A 21,275-nucleotide genomic window follows, 5' to 3' on the forward strand; every position below is an offset into this window, starting at 1 on the left:
AGCGAAAGTTTAGCGCAGAACACGTATTTGTAACAATTACCAGTGGTTAAAAGGATTAACTCTGTCTGAGCGGCACCGTATCGGACAGCCTGGAGCTGTCTGACATACTTTCCCTGGCTAATGGCTCATTTTAAGCACTCAAAGAAGCTGACTGTGTACGAGTTCGCAGATGAAAACTGGAACTCTTCACTCACCATCATTCCCCATGGAAGACAGTATCTTCTCCCGCTCTTCCCACGGTAAGGCACTCAGAGTGGGCATGTCATCAGGAAACACTGCTCGCTTGCGGCCCAGCGCGACAGCGGCTCTCCTGCAAACATGTTTTATTCGTGGTCCTCGGACTGACGTTTCTGATGAGTCGCTCTCTTGTCCCTAGATTTCGGAACGTGAGAACAGACAGCATTCCTAAGCAAGGTACCAAATGAGGCTGGGAAACAGGTAACGGAAGCTACTAAACAACCTAAAGAGTTAAATTGTATCTTAGCTTGCACTTTGCACGAATCGGGCTAAAAATAAAGACTCTCAGTCCTGGTTATCCAAGAGAGGATAAACTCAAAAGAAGAGGTTTTACTGATTTGGAATTACACGGAAAGTTTCTGCGTACTGGGAAGTCAACTTGCTGATGGAGCCACGTTGGGAAGGCGCCGCTATCCCAGACTCAGAGTCGAGTGGAATCAGGCTGGCGTTCGGTGCCAACTGATCCAGCTGTGCGAGAGCTTTGTGGCGGCTGGCCTTGAAACGAGGGGCTCGCGTTTACGGGGGCGCTAAAAGAAATGCGGCATTTCCGTGCACGTTTTCACCACAGGATTCTGAAGTGTCTCCTACTAAAAGAACTCCCCCAAACAGGTAATTGTGAGGGCCCGGGCTCCTTCCACACCAGGCCAGCCGTACAGAAGCACGCACTTTGTCATTTCAGAGACAAAAACTGGAGAGTTTTCTATTTCAAATATGCGCTGGTGATTTTCAACACTAGGGCCCTTAGGGAAAGTCACAGTTTAAATAAAAAGGAAGTGCTCTCTGGAAGTGTATTCCACCTGCCTTTCTGGTAGCTAAAGAGGACCACAGAAAGGGTGGTTTTGGGGTGGGGGAGCAGGAAGAAAGGAAAGCGGTAGGAAGCGGTCCCCCAGTCAGATGCAAATCCCAATGGTTTTTAATCCTGCCCGTAAGTGAGAGATCACCCCCGTACAGTTAAAAAGAGAGGGAGACCAAGGCCAACTCTCTCTTCAGAAGCCAGCTTTGCGCTCGAGAAGGGCCTATGAGAAACATCGAGGCCAAGACAGAGCTCTGCAGTTTGCTGGCGTCGTGCTTTTAAGAGTGACTACAACTGCTCCAGACGATCACTTAGCTGAGATTTATTCAGAGCAACCTAATGAGCAGCTACGCCGTGCTGATCTCTAAAAACGCACGCAGCTCCCCCCTGAGCCGACTACACAGCAGCTCCCTCTCCCCCTCAGCTTCTGCCCAGGGCTTCTCGTTTTTGGATCGTTTGCCATCTGTTGCACTAACAGCTGCTTAGCTCGGCACGTTAATTCTTCACGCTTAGGATACGAAAGCTACTCCTGACTTTCAGTGCAAGTTCAAAGTCAGATGTGCTCTAGCCAAAGAAAAAAACTCGGAAAAAGGAATACCTGTGCTTTTGGCTGATCCGCCTGTTTGAGGGACTTGCTCTTCTCAATCTTGTACAGCTGGGCTTTTGCCTTTTTCAGAAGACTGGCCACCCTCTTGTCAGTCATCGGCAGTTTGTCCGCTTGAGCCAGCATAGAGCTGATGGAGGAAGCGGAATGTTTAACAGTGCTTGATGAAGGGGCAGAAAGACGCAGGGCTTTTTCCTTCTCCAGAGACGGCACGGCGGGGCTGAGGTCCAGATCCGACTTGTCTAACCCCCCTCTGCCTTTCTTGGACGTTTTGGTTTTGATGGCTGCCATCTCCACCAGAGCAGCGCTGGAAATGTCTGCCGCAGGATCGATCGCTGCCGACTTCTTCCGCCCAGCAGTTTTTTTGGCAGACGACGACGCTGCAATGTCTTCGTTGACAACTTTTTCTTTGGGCATTTTACCTACAGGAAACAAAGCAGAGCTGCTCTGAATTTCAGACCCTTTTCTCCTTTTCTCTTTCCGTGACTCCCGTTTGTTCTCCTTCTCCCTCTCTCTGTCTTTCTCTCTGCTCTTGTCCTTCTCCAGGCTTTTGTCAGCGTCTTTATCTTTGGAGAGCTCCTCTGCTGCCCTGTCCTTGTTTCTGCCTCTCTCCGTCTGGGGACTCGACGTGAACCAGGGGAACAGAGGAGTAGGGCTACCAGACGAGAAGGGCTCTGCCGGAGTGCTGGCCTGCTTCCTCGGTCTCTGGTTTCTTTCTGCCGATTCCCCAGACTGCGTGAGGGAATGGGAAGGAAAAGTAAAAGTTGAATTTAAGGCACTAGTGGCAAGAGAACTAACAGAAATGCTAGTTAATGAGGAGGAGACAGAAGACTGTGGGGTGAGAGTCGCCAGGTCAGAGGTACTAAGCCTCCCGCTTCTCGTCCTCATGGAGTGCGAGGGAGATCTGGGTTCCGATCGGATGGGGCTGAACACTCTCCTCTTCCGCTTCCGCGAGGAGACACCCGTCGCGGAGGTCCCCGTGGCGGCGCGACCGACCGACGAGGGCAGAGTTACAGACTCAAAGATCCTGGAGTGGGCCTCACTCGGCGTGAACCTGGGCGCCCTCAGCAGCGGACTCCTCTTGTGCATATCAAACCTCGTTCCAGAGTGAAGGGAGAACAGACGCGCCGGAGCGGTCGCACCGGGCGTGGAGAAGCCGGGCGCGAAGCCGACGTCCTCCGGCGTCAGTGGCGGGGGTCTGAAGTTATCGAATATTGGCTTGCGAATAAGACCCTCTTTGGCATACTTTGCTGATGAGAAGTACTGCGGTTCTGACCGGGAATGCTTCAGGGAGGTCCACCTAAACGTCGGCTCTCGCAGGATCGACTTGCGTTTCTCTTGCATGGGTGCGGCCGAGGCGGGAAGAAAGGGCGAGGCTAGCGGTATGGTAGGAGGCATCAGCCACGGGGTATGGTCCGAGATGCTGGAAGCCGGCTGCAGCGGCGGCGGGGGAGTGAGCAAAGGGGGAGGAGGAGAGGAGGAGGCCTGCTGCTGCGGCACGCTGGGTAAGGCCGACAGCTTTTTAGCAGTCCTCTGGCCAAAACTTCTTTCCGTTATCGAAAACCTTCTGTTTCTCCGATCACCGTTATCGTTTTCAGGGGACTGAGAAACGGGCAGCGGCGTGTGAACTTCCGGAGTATTGCTTCGCTCCTCGGAAAGCGTCTGCATCTCCTCGGAGGCCTGGGAGTCCGTAGACGTGTCCACGCTGGGGCTACTGGACCGCGAGGAGTCCGAAGACATCTGGGACGAATGCTGAGAAGCGGCGCTGGACTTTTCACTGGAGCCACAAGACGTAGCGCTGAACCTGCTGTTCGGCGTGGACTCCAGCCTGGATATTTTAATAGGAGGATCGTAGTCCTCATCCTCGATGAACCGTTTGGGTGTTTTAATAATCCGTGACGAGATAGCGCTCACAACCGGCATGATGAACTGCCGGATATTTTTGAGCTGGGTTCTCCCTTTCCTGCCCTGCAGTTTGGCCGCTTCTTTCTCGATCTTTTTTTGCGCTCCCTTTTTAGCCCTCTGCAAGAGCTGCTTCGCAATCGTGGCATCCGTCCTTTTGGTGGAAGGTATAATCCTAACAGGCTTAATCCTGCGCGGACTCTGTCTGACCGCGGTCTTCTCTTCTTTCGTAAGGGGGGGCGTGCCATCCTTTTCTTTGCGAATCCTTTGGGGTTTCTCCAGCTGCGAGTTGATAACTAAGGTCGAGGAAGTCTTTAAACGTTCAGAGGACGGCGGCCTGCCTCTCCTGCGCACGATCTGAACACTCTTCCTCCCAATCTGAAGTTTCGCCCCCGGCTTAAATTTAGATTTCAGTGGGGAGAGCTTACTAGTTCTTAGTTTCTTGATTTTAGTTGCTTGCTGAAACGTAGTGGATGGTGACCTTTTGATTTTTTTCAGGCTCTCTTTTTCTTCTTTGCTGCCCTTCTGAATGTCTGACGCGTCCTTTACTTGTGACAACTTGAACTTCACGCTCGTAAGTGCTGGAGGTCTTCCTCGTCTTTTTTCCCCACTCTTCAACTCCTTCTTCTTTACTTTCTCCATGGATGTGGTTTCAGACTTGCTCGAGGGGGAACACACTGATGAGGAGTCTGACAGTACAGCTGAACTTCGGTCAGAACTGCTCCGGGGCCTCCCGCGAGGTTTCCGTGGACTAGACTTAACTGAGAGGGAAGTAGAGAAGGCAGAGCACACATTAAATCTCCCCGAGTGTCGTATCAGCATCACCCAGGTATTTACTCAGTATCAGTCACACTGCCCGCACAAGTCGTCGAGGCGTTTCAGTTAATCAACAAGTAAAACCACAGTTTTACCAATGCGTGGAAAGAGCACCTTCCCAACAAGCCTCTTCTCCCATGTGAAATATGAACGCGATCTTTGTCTTTCAAACACAAGCTTGCCTCTTCACAACAACTATGTCTGTAACGGCACAAACCCACTATCAACCGAATGTTGAGAAGGAACAGTAGTTCTTAAGGGTGTGTGCCACCTGTCAAACACATTCAGATTTTTTTTTTTTTTTTTTTTTTTTTTTAAGCAGACCACAGCTAGTTGAAAGGAGAAAAAAAAAAATCCTTTTCCTCCACTACTATTCATCTAAGGGCCAGGTCAGTAAGGCAAAAACAAGGTACAGGGAGAGGTTGATAGAAGGTAATTTACTAAAAAACCTGGTTTTAGCTTTGAAACACAGTTAGCACTTGGCGCTGCACTTGGAACCATCCAGCAGACGCGCAAGACTTTACTACTCACCTCCAGCAGTGCGTCTCAGCGCACACCCACCGTCCCCAGCCACTCCGGCTCCGGGTGTGCACACAGAGCACGGCCCTCTTCCCCCGAACGCCCTGTGAGCGTGGCTCTCCACCGCAGAACTCATGGCAGGGCCAAGCAGAGCCGAGCGCCGCGCTGAGCGAGCACAGGGCTGCGCTGAGAGCATTTACTGGCGAGGCTCTAAAATCAAAGCTGAACTCATGCGCTGGCAGTCCTGTCACGATTTGATCCTACATCTTGAAAGCTGAGAATGCAACAACTTAGCTACAGCTTAGCCTCAAGTGTTCTGTATTTGTTTTGTTTCCAAGAAAGCAAAGGTTCTGGTTACAGGCAATAACGACTCTATTGAAAGATACTGAAATATTCAAACCAGTTTCCGATGCTTACTGTTAAAATAATTGCTTCTCCGAAGCACTAACATGAAGGTTTCAAATACTGGTTTCATCAGTGCAACTCTTTTACTCAAAGTTTCCCTGTTCTGTAACAGATCGGGTGTAAAGAGTTCAAAACTAACCAAGTCAAATCCAAAGACTGGGCTGGCTTTTATGGTGGATGAGATTTGGTGGAGCAAACAGGAGAGGCACAGCAAAACCATCACAAAGGAGAACACGCAGTCAACATCCAATCCTGCGACTTGAACATACCTGTGGGGGACCTGGTGGGACTTTGTACTTTGACTTCTTCATCTGAACCGAAACCTAAAAACTGCTCATCCTGCAATGAGAAAGCAGATGGAAATTTGAAGACGTGGATATTAACATTAAAATGAACTTCACTATGACCAAAGTGTGGAAGGACTCTAGAGGATTTTCCCTTCACAAGTAACTTCCCAGCATTTGTTCTTCTAGCAAACAATGGCCAAAAAAGAAACACAACTTTATATATACATATAAAGCAGCTACAGTTTACAGCCTTGGAACGATCAGAAAGAGTTATGGGGAAAGAAAGAACAGGTATGTACAGAAACAAACCCTTAATGCATAAAATCTGCCGCTCACATCAAACCACAAAGGTCTACACGAGCTGCCCTTCCAATGACCCTAGAGACACACCCTGGCACAAGAAGCGTTTCCATCTTTACTCTCCTGGTACGGACGCAGCCTAACTTCCTCCAAACCCACGTGAAAGCCTCTCTGGAGGAGCAGAAGCACCCGAGGTCTGTAATTCGCCCGAGCGCCCTGGAGCTGGAACAAGAGGGCAGGGCTCGCTCCGGTCCCCTCCTGACAGCGTCCCCGAGGGAGGCCCTGCCACCCGCTGCAACAGGGCCGACAGCGGCTCCTACAACCCCCGGAAGGAAAACGCACGATTTCAGGGCCTTTTTGGACCCTACAGAGATTGGCGTGTCTTCAGATGAACCCCACCCATCAGCTCCATCATGCAACAACCTCCCAGCCGGGCTAAGGAGCAAGCTAAAGCAAATGAAAGCTCCTGATGGGGAGACAGGGTCACCCCTAAGAGGCAGGCATCACTCACACAGCCCGGGACCGCAGCCTGGCGCAGCACTGCGGATCTAGGAACACCGCAGGCTGGTGAGGCCACAGAACAAGCTTTCTCTCCCAGGCACCAAAGGTTGTTTCCTCTCCCGTGATTTCCAAAGCAGTCACCACCAAAAAAGCATTTCTTGCTAAGGGACCTCAGCTGTTACTAACCGCTACCTTTCAAAGAATAACAAAATCAGTAGCCACGTAGGTAACATTATGGAATGTCAAGGACAATTTTCTTAAAACTTGACTCTTGATTACAGTAAACGTGGCTTTCATTGTTGGTTTGTTTTTTTTTTTTAAAATTCACTCCAGCCTTTGTCTGTAAGAGATGAAAACCTGCCTTGCACTGTAAAGCTTCTCCCTCCGACAGAGGCATGACGTTAAAGGCACCCCTGTTCACATCAAGAGGTTTTTCGGGGACTATGCAAAAAGTCCATCCTATTCATCTGCCACCAAAATTTGTGTCACATTTTTATTTTTATGTTGCTCCAGCTTTCCCAGTCCAATTTCTCCCGAAGTATTTATGTTTGCCAGTCTTAAGTTTCCTCTGGACTTTGAAAACAGAGGTGTCCCTTGGCACTTGCTTCTTTAAACTGCTGGGTGATGTTGCTGCACGCTTGAAGGTACCTGTGCTGCTTCTGTAACGGTTAGGCCTGATAAAAGACTTTGTCAAAACAGAGTCTTTTTCCACCTTGTGCTTCCACAGAAATTTCTAATTCATCTACTTAGAGGACAGACCACAAAGAAAGTCTCAGCTACCAGTTTAGTTTTAAAGAAATTAAACACGTGCTGAGACCCGAACCCACGTCTACAGGAAAGTTGTGATGTGATAAAAAGCGGCAAGGCTTAGGACAAACTATTTCTCAAAATTTTCTGTGTGGCATTAAACAGTGCGAACAGAGCAAGTACTCTGAACAGAAGGCCATTCAAGTTTTCAGCGCAGATAACGCTTTAGTGAGTCAAACGCAACACGTGTGAGCTCAGGCTGCAGTTCACAATCGCTGTGAGCGATTATCAGCGCACGCGGCTGGAGAAGGGGACAGTCCTGCCCTTCCCCACAGCCCTGCTGCCTATCTGCTCCTTGCAGTAGCAGCAGCGATGCCAAGAAAACCGGAAAGAGCAACGATAAAGCAACATAAAAGAAATAGAATTATGCCAAAATGCGTTGTTTCTACCCGAGGAACCTTGCATCACGCGGAACTCCCCCAAGAGCTTTCCCTAAAAGGGAAAAGCTACCGCTTCTCAACTTTAATCCCACAGCAGTGAAAGCAGAGCGGGAAAGGCTGCAGAAGCGCCTGGCTGCCCGCGCCGCGGAGCGAGGGCCCATCACGCCAGCCTACCGCCCCCCGAGCACGTGGGCGCGCCGCGAGATGTAAACACGGTGCGCGGGCACGGCCCCGGCAGCGACGTGTGCCCGGGGAGAGGGACCCCGGCACCCTCCGAGGGAGAGGCCGTCCAGAGAGCGCTTTAGGCTGGACGGTCCGAACACCGAGATCACAAGCAGGGCCACAACGGGCTGCCTAGGAACAGCCAGGCTTGGAAACGCCAAGGGAGCAGGTGCTCACCTCACGCGATTTCATCTTTGTCAGCCTACCAGAAATTGAGATCTGCAGCATTTTCAAACACACCATCACGTGCACAGAGCGCACGGAGAAAAGCTGAATAACGCCTCCCCTGAGGAAACAGAACTGCCTGCCGCAAGCAGAAGACCCCTAAGGCATCTATACAGCCCCTTTAGGGGAGAATCCTACAGACTGCTTAGTGAAAAAAAGACAGTGGTGATTTCTTTCCATAAACCCACTCATTTTCAGGTCTCCTGCTGTAAATTAACAGCTGCCCAGTGCTTCAAGCAAGCGGCAGCTCAGGGCTGTACCCCCAGACCCACAACGCTGCAGCCCGAGAAGCGCACCCAGAGCCCTCCCGATGGCAGCAGCAACTACTCGGCTCTAAGGACTACCCACGTTTCCAACAGACCACTTAAAACACTAAGGAAGCAAACAAATTGCTTTCAGGAAGAGTAGCAGACACAAAGATTTATTTACAAGATTGAATTAGAGACCATCCCTGCCCAGAGAGGCACGTAGGGTCATTCAGTGTAATCTAAAATACCAGGTACTGGCACTCAGTTTACACGTGTATGAAAGACCCGCTGTTGGGCAGCGCCTGCAAACCTCCAGTAGCAAAGAAAGATGCATCTAACAGCGAAAACAGTCTCACGCAGTTGCAAACAACCTGACGTGTAACACCGAAGCTGCCGAGCAGCTCGCTGGGTGCGGTGAGAGCTCAGGAACAGAGGACAAACATTTGAAGTTACACCTCGCCGGTCCGGCGCTCCGAGGCGCCGTCAGCACAGGCCAGGAGCGCGATTCCTGCTGACCGCTCTTCTGCCAGAACCAAACCGGGCCTGACGACAGACAGCAACCCATCGTGTGGCCTCCTCGTGCTCCAGCCCCCCTCCACCGTTCCATGCTCTTTGTGAGCAGAAAGAGGAACACGACTTTCACTGCCCCGACGGGGTTTGCTCAGACCCGCTGCCTGGCCCAGAGGATTTCCATACAGTCGGAGACATGAGGAAGCAACGCGGGATTTCTGCGGGAGGAACCCCAAATGCCCACCCCAGCTATCGCCAAACCACCCTGACAACGCACCTCCTCTGCCAACACCCGGGGCTGGGGACACGAAGCGAATAACCCAACACAACCAACAGCCTTGACTTGCACCCGCCCCCAAGTTCATGAGGCTACTACGAATGTTCTCTTCATTTTGTTATTCCAGTCTTACAACCATTATTGTTTTATCTGAGGCCACTAAATCGGTACTTTCTGTATTTTTGACAATTGCCTGCCATAACCCACAAATGGAACCCGCGTTATTTTTAAAGCGAGCTCCATTACCTTCCTTTCCCAATGGGATACGTCAATTCTGGCTTTGGCCCATTATCTCGGGAACGACCATTTTTTCTTGTTTCCTACCAACCGGTCTCAGCAGAAGCGCCTCTGGTAAAAAGGCTCCCTCACAAAGCGATCGCTTTGGCTTTGTTTACAACTACAAGCAGCATGACCAATACGCCATTCACGTCTGCCTGGTGACATTTGTGAGTGTACTGGTGACCTCCCAGTGCTCCTTCTCATCACCTGAGAAGGCAGCCTTGGAACGTGTCAGAGAAGATCGAGATGGCCACAAGTACCAGCGTGCATTTGCCAGGCTAAGCCATCCCGGTTGGCCATCATACATCAAAACACAGTTTTGAGGCAAATTAAGCAGGCACAGCCGCCCCCCAGTTTTTCAGAAGTGACTATAAAGCACGACAGATGGAGAGTGATTAAAAACCATAATGATTCTGAACGTGACCTCATTTACCTGAGAAAGAATAATGCAACACAAAAAAGGTCACTCGGGATTATAAATAAAAGGCTGAGGGAAGGCTTGCCTCATGTGCAAGACGTGAAGCCCAAGCAAGCAGGCAAGGGGCGATCTCTCGACGGGCGGCAGAGCTGCCACGTACATCTCCCACTCCAACAGCACGCCACCTCCACGGGCTGAAACCTCGGAGCTGTGAAGAAAGGCTTCTCCTGAAGCAGCCCAGCTACTACAGGAACAGAGTTGTAAGCCAAGCTCTATTACAACATTCTTGAGCAAAATTACTTTTCAAAGAATTTCCGACTACAGATCTCGGAGGAAAATCCGCCTTCAAATGAGAAACTATCCAGCAGGTACTGATGGATGTTCTGATCCCTCTCTGAGGAATGACAGGATCACCCGTACCACCACAGATCCATGAAGTTGCACGGGACTGTCATCCAAGCTGTCAGAAGCACTAAAGCAGCAACACAGCTGGTTGAAAAGGTTGATTTCATTTTACAAGAGAGTCATCTGAACAACGCTTTACTTCTCTTCCCGTTCACCATCTTGGTTGTGGCCCCAACTATACAACACCTCATCTTCTTCGAAAGAGATAAGCTATTTTTAGAAGCTCATTCAGAAGTCTGCTCAGTAACTATGGCACAATATCTAACAGATTCCTCTTCTTTCAGCAGAGTAAACATCCTCGGAGGTTGGCAATAAGTAACCCCGAGATAAACACCGGGCGTGTTCTGCGCTCATGTCGGGAGCGGAGTCGGCTGGGAGTTCAGGGAGATGCTTCCTGAGCGACCGTGTGCGATGCAACATCGCTAATAAGCGGCGGAGTGCTCAGGCTTACAGTTACATACTGACTCGGCGGAGGGTCCACTTCTCCTTTCATGCTTTAATTAGACGAAAGCTCTGACGGGGAGCGACACACAGACTCTGCTAGGGCTTCGCCTCCGAACGGCGCCCATCTGCACAGCACGCCCCGAGAGCTCCAAACAGCTCTTGGCTGGGTCCCCTCCACACGACAACCCCCACACTAGAATCACCAGAACAAGGTGCACCCCTGCAACTACACTGCAGCTGGACCCTCGGCAATCAACCACGACAACACAACCATGATTGGGACCGCAGCTTCCCGAGGCCCTCGGACGACACCTCATTTTAGAATTAGAAAGAGCAAACCGCTCTTTACGGGGCTCAAGCACAGCGCGCGCCTGTTCTGACGGCGTGACCGAGCGCACAGATCGCTCTTGCCACCTTGCTGGAGGGGAAATGAGAATATCTGGTGTTTGGGGGTAGGCAGCACAACAGGCGACCTTACAGCACCGCCTGCTAACAGAACGTAACCAGTCTGTGCTGTCCACAGAGTCCTGGTGCCGTCCTGGATGAGAAGCTTTGATTTACAACTTCCACTCTGAACAAAGAGGGATGCTTGTTAGAGCACCTGAAACACTCATTCTGGTCGCGACAAGTTTTCAACACCACCTCCGAGGAAAAGGCTCAGCCAAACTGTTACCTCGGAAGATTTATCTTGCACCCGGTGAGAGAAAAGCGAGACCAAAACCTCCTGGACCACATCTGAGAGACCACTGGCAACACGCCGCGTCTGGCAAGTGAAATCTCTCTCTCTGACCCAGCTCCAGAACGGACGTTTAGAAAACAGTGCTTCAGCTGGACTTGGACAACCGAGGACAGGAAAGAATTCTAGAGCTTGTTGTTAAATACAAGTAGACATAACCAACAAAGCTGCCCAGCGCGCCAAAGCAGCGGGTCCCAAGACTTCAGATACTCCCACACACACGCAGCGATGCTCTAAAGTTCTGTACTGGCGCATCAAAGAAATCTTTAGTAGCATCAAACTCATCCGTCGCTCCTGAAAAAAGCATGCACCACCTGGCAAAGCACAAAAGTGTTGTTACAGTCGGGCTATGCTTTGTAGCTTGGCTCGGGGGGAAGAGCACACGCTGCTACGGGAATTCTGTGGTGCACCTCTACCTTCAGGTCCAAGAATTCACTTGCAGTCACTGCAGCACACCGAGCTGAGGGGACTGACCATGACAAACCGCAACACTCTCAGTAGAAAGAACAAGATCATCAAACCCCCGGAGGGTTACGTTGCGTGGCCACCCGGCTGGAAGGATATAATTGCCAGCAAAGCACCGCACTGGAGTAGTTTGCAAGAACCCACGTTCTTGGCCAAAGCCATCCTCAGGGCTGCCGAGGCTGGAGAGAGAGGCGAGATGCAGCACCTCATCGGCGACTCCCTCTGCCTGCCCTTTACCAACACCTCACTGCCAAACAGCCCGGGCTTTGCAGGAGGTGGGAGGGGGCGAGGGTGCCTTCCAATAAATGCCAGGTGGTTTCCTCAGGTAGCCCACAGGAGAGGTGCAGAAGAGGAGATGACCTCCTCTTCTTCCTCCGCTCTTCTGGAGTGACAAACCTTTGCTGGTTTGGGTCCTGAACCAACACAAGGCGGTTCCTCTACCAGAAAGCTCCCTCTGAACGCAGGTTACCCGTGCTTCTGTTCACCGAAACCAAACACAACTGAAACCTGAACAAAACGCCTCCCTGTCGCAGTTTTACTCAACGTAAGACAGGGCCTTTTCCCACTTAATTCTTGCTGGCGGCGAGCTGCGGCACCACAGCTGGAAAACCTGCAGCAAGAGCGTTCCCTGGCACACGCCCGCAGGAGACACGCGCCTGCGGATGCCGTTACCCACTCGCCGGCACCATTTCACATGCGCTGGAGGTCAGGGGGATGCGGCCTCGGCAGGGACGCCCTTGGAAGCCAGTTAAAGGAGGCTGAGAAGTGAACGGCTGACTCGGAGAGTAACCCAGTCTCTTCCCTCGTTTCCTCCAAATGCGGTGCAGCCAGCTCTGTAGCTCAGTGCTTTGATGACAACACAGAAGCACGCCGCGAAACGCTGCTGCCAGAGTCTGTCCCTCGACTTTTCCAGCTGAAGGAAGCGCAACGTCAAAAAGTCCCTGGAGCAAACTGGTCAGCGAGCATCACCGCTGCTTCTGAAACCGCCTTACCTGCCCATCGCTGTTCTCGGCCAGACGAGCGACGCCGCCTTCCAGCGAAAACAGCTTCTCGCGGGGAACCCTGAGCTCCTTTCCGCCAAAAGGCTTCACCAAAACCACTCCTCTGGGGGTTTCGAGTACTGCGCAGTGCTGACCGAATTGTGGAAACAGGAAACTCACCAGGACGCTTAACCCATGTACTTTTATTTTCGCCCTCCTGACAAAGGAGTGTCCACGTCTTCAGAAGGGAAAAACAGCACGAGGGAGCCCTCCACCTCTCGGGCCGTGCTCCGTATCGTATTCGCCATCCACCTCTTGTTTTACATCGACACCTGCGAGCAGTTCCCTCCCCACGCGTGTGCAGTAATCGTGTTACGGGGAACAGGCTCTACACCTCTACCTCACAGGTTAAACACCCAGGCAGTTTTACAGTGGCCACTCAACATAACACTCTGAGAGGAAATTTTAAGGCAGACAGAACTTCAACGCCTGCGGAGGAAAGAAATTGTACTTCCAGCTGAGGCGTGACTGTGGTGGCAATATGGAAGCCACCGCTTCCTCCCCGCACATGGAACTGGTACCATTTCAAAACAAGCCAGCCGTCGGTGAACATCCACGACTAACATTTACCTCGTAAAAAATTATGATCCGTGTATAATTACAGCAGTGCTACTAGAGACACCATCGTCATCACTACGTTCCATTTCAAACCTCAAGTTTCTGCAACTTAGCTGTAACTTTGAAGCCGACGCAGATTTATGGAGTAAACTGTTACCACGCGTCCAAGACGCTCTCAGCTTTTATGTCCCAAAGCTTCGATTAAACTTCAGGGACAGGGAGGGAGCTCTGAAGTGACAAACGTAGAAGATACACAGCAATTGCGCGCAAGCTTCTCTTATACCAATTACGGACATAACAAATCAAGAAAATTCAACCAAATTTCCCTTATTACTGAAGCGCCATTTACATCAAACAGAAACGCAGGACAAACGCCATCATTTTCAACCAGTTACAGCTTTACTGGGCAAAAAGTCCCCCCCCAGACTCTTGCGGTGCCAAAATGAAGTATCGTAACGCTGCTCCCTTAAAGCCAGCCAGTTTCAAGATAACTCAGTGAAACACTGAGCTGCAGCGCAAGTCAAGGATTCATATAAAGTCACCAGAAACCTGGGGCGTACACAATGACACCCCAGAACTCGGGTACGTTTCACATGAAAAAGGAATTGTTATGTCCCACAGGATAGCCAAGGAGGCAAGGGAAAGACTGAGCATAACATTTGCTCTGGGCTTCTATTTTTTTGTGATGTTCAGTTTTGAGGCTAACGCACAATTTCAACAGGTACTCGTGCAAGCGAACACCCCAATGCAGCACAGCACCAAGAGGTCGAGAAAATAAGCACGCAGAGCAGAAGTCATACATAAAAAGATAACACAGCTTCTTCCCCTGATCGCCACGGGCTCCTGAGCTTCAAGCGACAACTCGGAGTTTACTCCTGATGCAGAACGCCCGCTCGGCGGAAGACTGTAACTGCTTTAGGTCAGGGAAAACGCTCAGCCTCGTGGAAGAGCATGGTACGAGCGCCGTTCCAAGGCCACAGTGAGCCCCAGGAGCAGCATCTCCTGGAAGCCCCCGTCTAGAAGAACATCTCCGCCCAAAGCCGGCACCTCTACCCACACGGGCACCACAACTTCACCGTTTCAACACCAGCACCTCTCCTGTCAGGAGACCCGGGGTGGCACCCACATGCCGGTTTCCCAGATGTGCTGGAGCTCTTTCCACATCCCCCGCTCCCGCCCCACAGAGCACTCGCACTGCGGCAGAGTGTCCTACAGCTCCTGGTGACCGGCAGCAGCCGTCTGATCTTCACCATCACTACAAGGCGCACAGAACAAGTCACCAGTCAGAACCAGGTCCTTCAACACCAAAATGCTGTTTCTTGAGCACCACCGAAGGAAAGGAACCAACTCGGCGAGCTAACTAACTCTGAGTACCTGAGAGTACCTGCTCTCCGGGAGCACCCAAGAACACTGGCACGGGCTGCAAATTTAGTGAGGGAAAACAGCCGGGGTCTACCCCTCCCCTGCTCGTGGGTGAAGCTCAACCAACAGACACCAAGACACAAAGAACTTTGATCACTACTTGCCGCTGTATGTAACGTTATCAGACTGAAGTTTTTCATAGCTAAATAGAAAAGTGATGCAAGAAGCAAAACTCCTGAGATCCAACAGACCCTGCCTTCCTCAGCTGCCAGCACCCAGAATGTATTCGAGCTATTTTACAGCAAAGATGCCCTAAAGGCCAGACTCAGCGATCTTTCAAAGATGTTTCAGAGTTTTTCTGAGATGCAAAAATATACTTTAAGACAACTGGAATTAAAAAAAACCCCAACCAAACAAAACCAACCCCATGTCATCTTAGAAAAAAAAAGAAAAGAAACAAAGCAACTCGCCTCCCCCCACATAAAAACCTCCCGAGTTGTTAACTCTGTGGTCAGGTTGGTTAGCCAGATTTCAGTCATTTCTGCCACTGAACTAGAGCTCGTGAGATATTAACTTCATTCAGGCAGACCCGGTAAATTCCACTGAACCTGGTCTACTGGAAACAGAAAAACCTACAAGAATTCTAAGCCACAGGCTGTAAGATACGGGCATTAAAATCAAAGGGGTGCTGGCCGGTGGTCCCCGTTACAGCCCCAGGCGCTGTCCCCGTGACGCTGAAGCGTTTCCCTGCCCCGCTGCGTGTGCGGAGCTGAGCCCCTTCCTCCCCACACCGCAGCCTGCTGAGCTGGAACTCTGCAGCCCAGGAATTACTCCTCTAGCTCAGCCGCGAGCGATGAGCTCCGCTTCACGGCACCCGACAGAAAACACCGAAACCGAGCCGGAAAGACACCAGAAAACTGTATTTTTATGCGTGTTTTAATAAACTCTGACACCGCCGGTGATGGGAAAGCAACACAACTGCTCTTTAGATGGGCAAAACATAGACAAAGATACGCTCACCCGCTCTGCAGCTGACAACCTGCCTGTAGAAGAAGAGAGAACTGGCCTTTCAAAAAAACAATAAAGCACTCCTGCTACAGAGGACCTGGGGAATTTTCCTGCCGGCGCAAGGACGCAGCTAACAAGTGCTGCAAAACAAGAATCGGGGGAAAGGAAGGCTGCAGCTCGTAGTAAGTAACACACCCCCATCATGTCTTCCCTGTTCTGTCAATAGGTGGGTTGTTGTCAGACTCTTGCTCTGGCTGCCTTAGAAAGGCTTAAAAAAAATAAAAATGAAGGCAGGAAGAAGAGCAACTCAAAAAAAAAAAAAAAAAAGCAAAAGCAGAAAAAAAAGCGCTCTGGGTGCCAGCGAACCGCACCGGGCCCCGCTGCCCCGGGGTCCGTCTGGGCGGCCGGTGCCCGGCCCCCCCCGCGGGGCACGCAGGAGGGGCCGACACCCCGGAGCCGGCCGCCCCCCCCCCGCGGTACCGCCCCGCCGAGCATCCTCCGCAACGGAGAGAAACGAGAGCCCGGCCCCGCGCCCCGGTTAAACCGCCCCCGGCGGGGAGAGGAGCCGCCACCGCCCCCCCGGCCCCATCCTACCTCCCGGTGGCGGGGAGCGCGGGAGCTGGATAATGGAGGCGGCGACGGCGAGGACACACCGGCGGCCAGTCGCGTGCGCGGGGAGGGACCGCGCCGGGCTCCCCGCGTCGCCCCCCCCGTCCCCCCCCGCCGACCGCGGGCAGGCGGCGGCAGGGCCCGGCGGCGGGGCGCGCCCTTTGTGCGGGGAGCGGGAGCGGCGGCGCGGGCCCCGCGGGCGCGGGAGGTGTGTCCGGGCGGGGGGGGGGGTGGGGGGTGTGTGTGCCGCCCGCCGGGGCGGAGCGGGGATGCTGCGGGCCGGGACCCGCGGGCCGCGCCGCGCCCTCCCCGCCGCCACCGCCGCCGCCGTCCTCCCCCCCCTCCCCCGCCCCGCCGCCCCTCCTCACCTCTCCGCTGCCCGCCTCGGCGCCGCAGGCCGCGCGGAACCGCCGCAGGTTGATGCCGATGGCGGCCGAGACCTGGAGCGCCGCGTCGAAGCCGGGTCCCACCCCGGCCGCGGGGCCCCCGGAGCCGCCGGAGCCCGGCGCTGCCCCGCCTCCCCCGCTTCCCGCCGCCCCGCCGGAGCACGGGCCGCCGCGCTCCCCCTCGCCCGCTGCCGCCGGCGCCGCCGCCGGCTCGGCGGCCCGCAGGCTCCGCACGGCCGGCACCCGCAGCCGGGACCCCCCCAGCCCCCGGCGGCCCCAGCCGCCGCTGCCGGGCCGGGCCGGGAAGCGCCACCGACCGCTGTGCGCCATCTTTACTGTGAGGCGACGAGCCAGAGAGCGGGGCCGGGCCGCGCCCCGCGCCCTGGATATCACTTCGCCGGCCCGCAGAGGTCCTGCATAACGCCGGGTGCCATGCAGGTTGCGGGGCCCCGCCATCCCGCCGCCCGGGCACCTGAGTAAACCATGCACGGCGGGTGCTGGCCCGGAATAACGCTGGGCGATATGCAGGGCCCCGGGCCCGAGCCCCAGCGCGGCCCCCCGTCCTGCATAGCGCAGCTTCCCGCCGCCGCGGCCGCTCATAGCGCCGAGGGCCATACAGGCGCGGGGCGCCGAGCGGGCGCACCCCGGAACCTGGTTGCCGTATAACGGGGCCGCAAGCAGCCCGCATAACCGCGGCAGCAATGCCAGGCGAGGGTGCGAGCCGCCGGCGCCCGGGACCGCGCATACGGCGTCGGCCGCCCCGCCGGCCGCCGGGCGGGAGCGGCCCGGGCCTCCCGGGGCCGCCTGACAGGGCCCCTCCGCAGGGACCTCCCCGGCGCCGCCAGGCTCCCTCCGGCTGCAGCCGCCCGGTGCGGAGCTCAGGGCCCGCCCGGGAAACCGGTGCAGCGCGGCCGAGGAGCGAGACGCTCTCTAAGGGGAGGAAGCGGCCGCCGCGCCGGGCGCGGGGGGGAGCGGCGCCAGCCCTGCCCCTCCACCCCGCTGCCGCCTCGTACCTGCTCCCCCTCGCCCCGCTGGCCCCGTCAGGGCCCGGCCGGTGCCCCCTCCGGGAAGCAGGGAAGGGCCACGGCCCCAGGCTGGCCGCTGCCTCCGGTCCCCGGGGTCACGGCGCCGCCTCCGCGTGAGGCCGGGCTGAGCGTCCGGCAGGAGCCCGCGGTGCCCTGAGAAAGGCAACGCTGCGAACACACGAGTGTTCATCGGCTACGCTCCCCGAAGAGAGAGGACTTAGGAAACACCCCTTTCCTTTACAGTTCATCAGCCCAAGGGAGAAAGGGACTGAGGAGGAGGGAAAGGCTGTTTGCTCCTTCCAGGAGCGACCCCACAACACCTGCGGTGTGTAAGAGCACGGAAAAGCTTCTGGAGCCCCTTGGGTTTGCAGAAGCCGCTTCTGCTTATTCCACACTTGACACGCTGCCGGGGGGCTCTGGGAGCAGGGCTAGGGGGGCTTCTCAGGGGGTCTTCCAAAAATTGAAATTTGATGGTTTCTGTCCCTCAAGGGAGCGTGAAAGGGACTGGGGCTTCCAAGCTCTCCCCTGCTCTGCTAGTCACGTTCAATCCAACCCTCCCAGCGAGGGGAGGGTGACAGCCCCCGCCACCCAGCACTGCCCCGAGAGCGCAGCACGCGCACGTAGGAAGAAGCTGCACGGGACAGGCAGAACTCTGAGCCAAACCAGGCTCTCGGGGAGGTTCTCTTGGCTCCAGACACCTTTTGCAAACCAAGAGACCACTTTAAACCCCATCTGTGACCTCTCCCTCTCTTATTCAGGAGTATGTGCTGCAGACTCCCGCTGAGGGGCCCGGCGGGTTCCCCTCACCGGTATCTCTGCTGGCAGGTTGGCGATGGCAGGAGCCCAGAGCTCCTGGGGAGGGGCAGTTTTCGGGGCTGTCGTTCACCCTCCCCAGCGCGGGCACCCGCCAGGCTGTGGTTAGATTCGCTGGTGCCCTCTGGGAGAAAGCGTCAGCTCCTCCGAGCGGAGTGAGAAAGCACAAAAGCTCAGCAGTGCAGGAAGCAACAGCAGCACCCAGCAAGCCCCAGGGATAAAAGAGGTTTTGCAGGGCCGCTGCTGCTCGGCAGAAATCGCAACCTCCTGGACAGGCGTGTGGGGAGAAGCGAGGCCGGACGCCGAATCTGGGCAGGGGTCCCGTCGCTGCCCTTGTCGCAGACTCACCTGCGCAACTCGGTGAGTTCATCGAGCCTCAGTTTCCCCATCTGTCGCGTGGAGGTGGCCTGTGACCAGCTGTGACCCACAGCTGCTGGGTCAGGAACGCTTCTTGTTAACAAAAGAAAAAAAAACAAGTTTCCATTGCTGCCACCAAGGACCTTCTGGTCACCAAATACAAAACGCGTGAGCTCACCTGTGTGACCCGTCAGGGGCCCAGGAGACTCGCTGCTGGGATGAAGCTCTGCTGCAGGGAGAGGAGAAATCGCTGCGCTGCCGCTGCGGCCGCCCTGGAGAAGTTTGGGTCGCTGGGGGCACCCAAGGTGGGGGCTGCAGGTTCACAGGGGAGCCGAATGCACGACGGCAGTACCGACAAGAAGCGATAGTGACTGGGAACCTCCTTCTAAGACAGTAAGAGCAGAGAAGTCCTACCCACCGCGACTGCTGGCTTCGGAGAGCTCCTCCTATGAATTATTTTCTGAACACACGTCAGAGTGCAGGGGACTCACCAGGTTTTGTACACACGTCTACAAAAGCGGGTGGAAACTGGGCAAGCTTGTGGATTTGCAGAGAGCTGACAGCTCCAGCTGGCGGCGAGCCGAGGGGACAGGGACAGCGGAGTGCCGCTTACCTTCACAGATTTCCACTCAACAAGTCGCACCCCGGAGCGGCAGAACCGCCTGGAGTAGCGCTACGCACCCCACGACACAAGCCGGGGCAGATGGCTGGGATTGTGTAAATAACGCACTGGCGTTTCTTTTCCCACTAGCTGATGCGAAATATGTTCGGAAACAAACGAAAGCGTCTCAGTTGGAATGCTGGGCTCTCAGGCCTTCCCTAACGCTGCTGCTGAGGTGCAGCCGTCGTCCAGGGAATGGGCCCAGGCGCGATAAGAACACGGGTCGGGATGGGCTCGTGCCCTGACCGCCACAAAAGACCACGACAGCTCGACATCAGTTCCTGGCTTTATTGTCACAGACCCCGTTACAGACTCGGGACCACGGCCCCAACAAGGGCGTGGGTGGGGGTGAGTCTTCAGACGTTGTACCCGATCAGGCCACCCTTGCCTATGATCTCCCCGATGTAAAACCACATCAGCACCTCCGTGGCCACCAGACCGTTCCTCAGCGCCTCCTGAGAGGAAAAAAGCCACCAATTAGACCACCGGCTCCCGCGACAGCTCCCTGCTTCGCTCCTGCAGTCAAGCGGCACGTATGACCAGCAAAGCCGTCAACCAGTGCACAAGGCAGGAGTTTAAGCGAAAAACCAAAAGTGCCTTGGAGCGTTGATCGCATTCAGCCACCCCTCAGCAGATGACGTCATTAAGATGGGCTAAAATGTGCATTACAGCATCGCTTGTTGTTCGGGGGTTTTACAGCCCTTTCCAAAGGCCGTTTCTTAACCCATTTATGTGGGAAACACGTCCTTTCTGAGGGTGACCGACGACACCGCCTGCTCCAGGCGGTTGGGCTGAACCAGCCGCCGAGCGAGACTCTCCTCCCGCGGGCGGAGAGCAGCGGGGGCCCGAGGGGCACGAGCCCGGCCTAGCCGAGGGGGGGGCGGGTTTAGGCAAAGCCGACGCGACAAACCGCTCTTAGCCCTTACCCTGACGGTGAGCTGTGCCAGGCGGCCGCTCTGGAAGCTCCTGACCATGGCCTTCATGCCGTCGATGGCGCGGGGGATCTCGGCGGGGCTCGGCGGGGCCAGCTCCACCCTGGCGTAGTACCAGAACGTGGCCAAGCGCGGCTTCGAGTAGGCCACGGCGGCTGCCGGGAGAGCGGAGGGGGGGGAAAAGCCGTTTGCCGGGGGGGCGATGCCCGCGGGGCCGCCCCGGGCCCGTCCCTCCCGCCCCACAGCCGCCCCCCCCCGCCGCCCCCCCGGCGCTCACCGCTGAGGAGCTGCGGCCCGCGGGCGGCGATGCGCTGCACCAGCCTCTGCGCCGCCTGCGCCATGTTGCGGGTCCCGCCGCTGAATGTCACCCCGCCGCCGCCTCCCAGGACCCCGCCGCCGCGGCTGCCCGCGCGCCGCCTGCCCGCCCGGCGCCCGCCCGCCCGGCGCCCGCCGCGGGCAGCCCGCAGACAGGACCCCGGGCCACGTGCGCGGGGCGGGGCGGGGCGGGACGCGCCGCCGCGGGGACCCCAGGTTCGAGCCCCGGGCGGTGCCGCTCCCGGCCTCGGCCCACGGACCCACTCGCGTCTCGCTCCCCGCGCGGGGGGAGGCGGCCTCCCCGCCGCCACCGAGGGGCTGGGGCCTCCCTCCTCCCCGCAGCTGCCAGACCGCCAGGTGTAAGATATCTCTGCTTTTAATTCCCAAGCCCCAACGCTTGGCAAAGAAACCCTGGGCAGGTCGGCGCTG

The 21,275-nt window shown here is 55.5% G+C and overlaps 2 protein-coding genes across 2 annotated transcripts in view; both read right to left on the reverse strand.

Annotated features, from left to right (window-relative positions):
• KMT2A (lysine methyltransferase 2A) overlaps positions 1 to 17,101 on the reverse strand; it is a 47,868-nt gene extending 30,767 nt beyond the window's left edge. Inside the window, exons 1-4 of the mRNA XM_074851063.1 lie at positions 16,726 to 17,101; positions 5,546 to 5,615; positions 1,629 to 4,297; positions 195 to 372 (exon numbers count right to left, since the gene is read on the reverse strand). Of these exons, the coding sequence (XP_074707164.1) occupies positions 195 to 372; positions 1,629 to 4,297; positions 5,546 to 5,615; positions 16,726 to 17,073 (3,265 nt within the window). The 5' untranslated portion in view covers positions 17,074 to 17,101. The remainder of the gene's footprint in view (positions 1 to 194; positions 373 to 1,628; positions 4,298 to 5,545; positions 5,616 to 16,725) is intronic.
• A 2,772-nt stretch (positions 17,102 to 19,873) lies between these two features.
• On the reverse strand, positions 19,874 to 20,967 carry ATP5MG (ATP synthase membrane subunit g). The gene is made up of 3 exons (XM_074894886.1): positions 20,809 to 20,967; positions 20,526 to 20,686; positions 19,874 to 20,054 (listed from the first exon to the last, which is right to left on the reverse strand). Exons 1-3 carry the CDS (start codon positions 20,870 to 20,872, stop codon positions 19,956 to 19,958), a joined length of 324 nt encoding a protein of 107 aa, XP_074750987.1. The 5' UTR covers positions 20,873 to 20,967; the 3' UTR covers positions 19,874 to 19,955.
• Positions 20,968 to 21,275: the final 308 nt, after the last annotated feature.

The sequence above is a fragment of the Strix uralensis genome, chromosome 26 (genome assembly GCF_047716275.1).
Source record: "Strix uralensis isolate ZFMK-TIS-50842 chromosome 26, bStrUra1, whole genome shotgun sequence".
Taxonomy (NCBI): domain Eukaryota; kingdom Metazoa; phylum Chordata; class Aves; order Strigiformes; family Strigidae; genus Strix; species Strix uralensis.